The sequence below is a fragment of the Notolepis coatsorum genome (assembly GCF_963971535.1).
Source record: "Notolepis coatsorum genome assembly, chromosome: 8".
NCBI lineage: Eukaryota > Metazoa > Chordata > Actinopteri > Aulopiformes > Paralepididae > Notolepis > Notolepis coatsorum.
Window position 1 is genome coordinate 130340325 of NC_140172.1, and position 7127 is coordinate 130347451.

Consider the following 7127-nt stretch of genomic DNA (forward strand, 5'->3'; position numbering starts at 1 on the left):
CAGATCCTCCTCGCATCCCTTGCAGGAATGGGAGTTGCAGGTTCTGTGCTGGCATGGCTGTCATCCTACCTCGACAACTGCTCCTATCAAGTATCATGGAGAGGCACCCTATCGGACCCCCGCCCTCTACAGACGGGAGTCCCCCCAGGGCTCAATGCTTGGACCCCTCCTCTTCTCTCACTATACCAAACCAACTCTGGGTAACATTATCACTTCTCATACCATGCTATGCTGATGACACTCAACTCTTCCTCTCCTTTCCTCCAAATCTCTGAAAGGATCTCCGACATGTCCACCTGAACAACAACAACCACCTCAAACTAAACCTGAGTTAAATGGAGCTACTTCACCTGCTGGATGAATCCTTCCCATTACCTTCTCACCACAGCCAGGACAGCTGAAACACGCCCAATCTTCTATACTACTATGCTATTATGCCTATAATTATGCTACTATATCTGCTATGCACATATTCAGCACTGCTAGACAAACAATACCACTTTCCCTTAACCACTAGAGGTGTACCCTCTTGCTGACTTGTTGCACACACTTTGTAAGTCATTTACAGTAAATGTAAATGTAATGTAATTTGAACAAATGACTAAAAATAATTTTACAACAGTGTGAAATACCCACTGGCAATCAGTGGCAAAAGAGTTAACACCCTGACAATATATTTGTGAATAAATGTTTTGCAAATTAAATAATGGACACACTTTTACAATTGACAATTTGAAGTGACCCACAAAACGTTTGATGTAGAGGCTTTCAATGGGTCTCAAGTGTCAATAAAAGAGATAGTTTGGATTTTTGGACATTAAGTTGTATGAAATACTTGTCAGTAGTGTAGTGTAGTCAATGCAAAGCTATTAGCTTACTTACTATTAGTCATGAGTTGAGTGAACCGGAAAGCAAATGGGGCCATGAATCCAGATTATTTTTTTAATCCACACCACAACATGCAGGCCACTTCTAACACAAAACCACTGTCACTACTGTATCATTTCAGATTCTGCTATCACTTGCCATTATTTTGTTTCTTGAAAAATCACTACATGCTGGAGCCAGTGTATTACTACGTGCTGGAGCCAGTGTATTACTACATGCTGGAGCCAGTGTATTACTATGTGAGGAAGCCAGTGTATTACTATGTGATGAAGCCAGTGTAGTATTACTACAGTACATGCTGAAGCCAGTGTACTACATGCTGGAGCCAGTGTATTACTACATGCTGAAGCCAGTGTATTACTACATGCTGGAGCCAGTGTATTACTACATGCTGGAGCCAGTGTATTACTACATGCTGGAGCCAGTGTATTACTACATGATGAAGCCAGTGTATTACTACATGCTGGAGCCAGTGTATTACTACATGCTGGAGCCAGTGTATTACTACATGCTGGAGCCAGTGTATTACTACATGCTGGAGCCAGTGTATTACTACATGCTGAAGCCAGTGTATTACTACATGCTGGAGCCAGTGTATTACTACATGCTGGAGCCAGTGTATTACTACATGCTGGAGCCAGTGTATTACTACATGCTGGAGCCAGTGTATTACTACATGCTGGAGCCAGTGTATTACTACATGCTGGAGCCAGTGTATTACTACATGCTGGAGCCAGTGTATTACTACATGCTGGAGCCAGTGTATTACTACATGCTGGAGCCAGTGTATTACTACATGCTGGAGCCAGTGTATTACTACATGCTGGAGCCAGTGTATTACTACATGCTGGAGTCAGTGTATTACTACATGCTGGAGCCAGTGTATTACTACATGCTGGAGCCAGTGTATTACTACATGCTGGAGCCAGTGTATTACTACATGCTGGAGTCAGTGTATTACTACATGCTGGAGCCAGTGTATTACTACATGCTGGAGCCAGTGTATTACTACATGCTGAAACCGGACGTGGCCTATTAGCTGTTTCAAAATACTGCAGCACTGTGATTTTGTGTTGGGGTAACTATTTAAATTTTTTTTTATCTACTTTTTTTCCTCCTTTTTCTGTGATTTTTCTCTCCATCCCAATTTACCTCTCGTGCCAATTCTCCCTCCCCTGTCCTGATCGTTGCTCACATATGCCCCCCACTGCCCGGTTGTAGGGAGGATAGAAGCCCTGCATCACATGTCCCCTCCGATACATGTGGAGGCAGCCTGTCACATCTTCTCACCTGCCAGCACGGACTCTCATTTGGCGAGGAGTAACGTGTAGGAGGCTCACACTGCCCCCGCCATTTTCATGACTTTGCTGTGCAGGCGCCGCAACCGACCTGTAGGAGTCGCTGTTCACAATGACCAGACTACCACCCTTCGACTTCCCACTCGCTAACTCTGCCAATTGAGTTAGTATGACGGCCGGCCCAAGCCGGAGGCAACGCCGACAGCCGGATTCGAATCGGTGTCTCTTGCGTTGGTGACGAGCGCAATGTCCGCTGCGCCACCCAGCCGCTGTGTTGGGGTAACTCTTTGTGGTGTGGATTAAAACCCTTTTGTTCTTGTGACTCCCAAATTCCCATTTGCTGCCTAAAGCTTCCCGGTTCGCTCAGAACCTGGCTAGAACTCCAAACCACGGTACTCTAAGTAAGTATTTCATACAACTTAATGTCCAGAAATCTGAACGATCCCTTCTAAGATGTTTGCAACTCGCCTCACTCCTCCTGGATGATTAGGGGTTTATGTTAGGGCCACTTACACACTCATCTCTGTGTTGTTGACCAGGTACTGGAGCGGATAGCGACAGGAGAACTTGTACGTCATCTCCTGGCGATAGGTGATGGTCCCCGCGCTGGGGTCCAGGGAGTTGACCATGCCTGAGATGTTGATGAACTGCACACTGGAGTAGTCAGAGAAGTATCCAGAGCCCACCTCCTCAATGACCTGTTAGGGAGATAGTGTGGATTAAATGAGTACTTCTGACTAGTGGGTTGACTGATTAATCTGGCCCCATGTTTGAGATAATTGACATTGGTCGATTCCTGAGCTCACGAGGCTGATAAACTAATTATGTCTGCAGACACATCTAGCACTAGTGTGCTTGTTTTTCTCTCTCCCTCTGTGTGTGTGTGTGTGTGTGTGTGTGTGTGTGTGTGTGTGTGTGTGTGTGTGTGTGTGTGTGTTTGTGCTTCAATACACCAAGCTACACAGTGTTTAATGAGAGATAGTAGTGGATTCGTGGGACAGAATCTCCGCTCTGTCACATCGTTGTCGCCTCTAACACCAGTCACTTGGTAGATGACATGAGCAGGCTGTGAGATGAGAGATGATGAACAATAGAGTGCAGAATTACTCAAGCAAACAGAGACAATGCAGACAGACAACATTAGTGTTAAATACTTTTTCATTTTAAATTCAGCAATTTTGTCTCATTTGTTATTATAAAACATATCTGCATTATATATCGGCTATCAGTCGCCCTGCTCTCTAAATATCGGCATCGGTTTTCAAACTTTATTATCTAAAGATGGTAAGTTATAGTGTTGTGTTCATTCATAGTTACGACGTTGAGCAGCCTACTGTCTTGTGATATACTTAAGCAATAGCTCAGGACAGGCCGTGATATATGGTTATTATATCACAGCTAAGTGGCATAGTGCGGCCCGACGCAAAGCGGTCTGAAGTGAGCTATTGCTTTTATAAAACGGTCACCAGGCTATGGCAATGTGATAGTAAGACACACTTACGTAATACTTAATTTAAATAGTGTTTATTAGTAAATAATAATGTTACAAATAAAATAGCCCCTCCTGGTTGCCTGCACTGCAAGGTGGTTGCTATGCAACATACACACTAACAACTAGCTGCCATTCTTTTTTTCATAGTCGTGCAGATATGCCGATTATTTACCAAGGCCGAACGCTGTTTTAACATATGACCATAATGACCTAGGACCCTTATTATACAGTTTTAATATTTTTTCAGGCGAGAATGTATCCATTTAGATTCCAAATATATTGTCAATTCGTCCAAATAACGCCTTTTTGTTAATTTGCTACACCGCTTTTGGAGCTTGAGTGGCTGTGACAGGACTGGATTGATGCATGCCCAGTTTAACTGACAATCCCTGTTAAACGTGAGGTTAACTATCGTAACTGATCGTCCTGCTATATTCCTTTATCTTTCATTTATTAGTATCCCCAGTTAGTAGCTAGATTAATACATTTAGTGGAAGTGGTAATCTGGATAAAATCATCGCTTTATCAGTCTGATTCAGATGACGCTATCAGCCATTTTGAGCCTCTCTTGTCCATACAGTATATAGGGAGGTGTAGTCTGACGTCACTGGTTGTTCCACCCGTATAGGGATTTATCATTGGGAAAATGGATTATCGGCTATTGTAACAATTTTGCTGCATGGAAATTGAAAAGCTTTCAATTTTTGCACAAAATGAGTTCCCTTCTATCACTAACATTATTGTTTAAAAAAAATTTGTTGAAATAAAATTTCGAGATTTTCTTTTATGATTAATTGCGAATAAATTGTGGATGAATAAGCACAGAAAGGTACACCATGCCAATGTTAATGCTTTATTTGTTTTAAACGAGGCGATTCACCTCCCTAAAGGCATATGTGTGTGTCGTGGCGCGAGGGCTTCCCAAATCTGTGCCAATCGTGGCACCAAGAGGATTCCTCCTGGGCCTCTGTCAGCCTCAGACCGTCTCATTTAACAAGGTTAACGTTTTTTTCCCCTCAGACGCTGAGTGATACTGACTTATGAAAAGGAATTCGAATCAGAGCTGTGGATATAGGCTCATTATACCAATCAGATTGCTTGATTTGAGCTACCCGTTTTATAATGTATCACATTGACACGTGATTTGGATTGCCTTTACAACTGCAAACACAGGCGCTGTCCAAAACATTTCTAAATTAATTTATATGATTGGTGGATTGGTGGTTCAATTTAGTTTAGTTAGTTTAGTTTGGACAGTACACTCCCCTTACTATTTTTTTTTTTTTTTTTGTTTTGTTGAGAGAGTAGGAGAGAGAAATCGAGTTGGGAGGAGACACAGGAGTGAATGCTATGTTAGAATTAAAATAACATTCCACTTTTAGCAGCCAAATCAATGGTTTGAACCTTTTTGAGAGTGTCAACATCAACAAGCTTCACTGCTTTGGTATTGGTGTAGTCAACCAGCACCTGCTAACAGGTCTGATCCTTTAGCTCAACTGGTTAGTGCGCGCGGCCACCTGTGGATCCTATGGTCCCAGGTTACATTGGTGATAGTGGTGGGATCTCACTGCCCTGTGAATCTGTATCCAGGTTGACGTAGCAATGGGGGTGGGATCTCAGTGCCTTAACCCTGGGAAAGTGCACGCATGGACGAAAGAACGTGCAAGGATGCTCTTCTCAGGGGGAGGACGACTATAAAACGACTAACAACTGACCCTTTAGCTCAGCTGGTTAGCGCGGCCGCCTGTGGATCCTATGGTCCCAGGTTCAAATCCACTCGGTTACATCGGTAACCTTGGAAGTGCTGCACCGTGGCTGTCATGTCACCCAGATTCGGCTCACACAAGGGACTAAACGCGTTTCGCAATTATGCCACAACAATGTGGAACGCCCTACCCACAGCCGCAAAATAATGTGAATCCCTACCCACCTTCAAAACCGCTCTCAAAGAGCACCTACGGGAGGCTGCAATTCGAAACTGGCCCCGGTAAATGTCCAAACCCCCCCCCCCACCCAACCCCCTCCAATGTACAGTTTCTTCCCCCTCAAATGTATATATTCTCTTTTAGAATCTCTGTCTCTTAAACAGTACTGTATATTTGTATGTCTTGCATGTCATAAATGTCTGGATGTAACAGTACTGTCTACCTGTATGTCGTGTATGTCATAAATGTCATGATGAATTGAAAATGGGGGACCCTGATGTAAACAAGACGAAAGTCTTTCTCTGGTCTGCATCCCCTTAACAATTGTGTGTATTGAGCCGTACTGTATTGTACCCATTCTGCAACCTGTTAATAAAGTTATCAATCAATCAATCAATTATGTATGAGTGTGTTGAATGAGAGAGTGACATCTAGTGATGTTCAGGGCCAGGTTTGATTGACATAGTATTAGCCTGACGACCTCTCCCGACCTCCCGAGTCTTACCCTCATCCTGTTGCCACAGACGTTAATGGACGCCTGATTGATGGAGAATCCGAATATGAGAACAGGCGGGTCAGCTGTCCAGTCAGGAGTCCCTTTGCACTCGCTCCTGTACTGGGCGTTGAGGGCCATCAGCGACTCGTTATATCCCAGGTAGTAGACGGGGCACAGGAGCATCCGGAGTTCCAAGCTCGTAGTTCCACAGTTGACGTCCATGTCTGCGTTTGCTGAGGTGACGTGAGATGAGAGCAAAGTCGTCATTAGTACTTCAATGTCAGCTCGTGCAGCATGACTGGATTCCCCCAGTCGCAAATAGACCCTGAGACGTTATTACAATTTAATATATTTATGTTAATGATCTTCACCTTGATTGGTAATAACGTAGCGTAACGTAACATAACATAACATAACATAACATAAACCCATCTGTTCAAACTTGCATATTCACTATAACCTCCGTCACTGTCCTATACCCCATGCTGTTTGTTTGTTTGTTTGTTATTTTAACTTCACTGTTTTTTATACTTCCTGTTGTTTGTTTTTTTAACCTTGACTTTTAACTGCCTTGCTGTGTATTTTTTCTACGATCTGTAAGGTGACCTTGGGTGTCGTGAAAGGCTTATTATTATTATTATTATTATTATTATTATTATTATTATTATTATTATTATTATTATTATTATTATTATTATTATTATTATTATTATTATTATTATTATTATTATTATTATTATTATTATTATTATTATTATTATTATTATTATTATAACATAACATGACATAACAACATGACATGACATAACATAACATACAGTCAGTAACATAACATAACGTAACGTCTTATTAAAGGGGACCTATAAATGGCCTTTTCTTGTGTTCTGCATTGCTTTTACAGAATGAGGGGTTGTCCCAACACTAAGAACATTTTAAATATGTGCATTGTGCCTTTTCTTGCAGTTCAGCTGTGACAAGAACCCTCCCTCTTGAAACAAGCCATTCAGAATTGCAACCACAATAGCTGT

General features: G+C 42.3%; 1 protein-coding gene across 1 annotated transcript in view; it reads right to left on the minus strand.

Moving 5' to 3' along the window:
- Positions 1–6282, minus strand: part of LOC311233563 (zona pellucida-like domain-containing protein 1) — a gene marked incomplete at both ends in the record, with an annotated part of 29289 nt that extends 23007 nt beyond the window's left edge. Inside the window, 2 exons of the mRNA XM_084320529.1 lie at positions 2700–2884; positions 6109–6282. Coding sequence (XP_084176655.1) covers positions 2700–2884; positions 6109–6282 — 359 coding nt within the window. The remainder of the gene's footprint in view (positions 1–2699; positions 2885–6108) is intronic.
- Between the last annotated feature and the right edge of the window lie 845 nt (positions 6283–7127).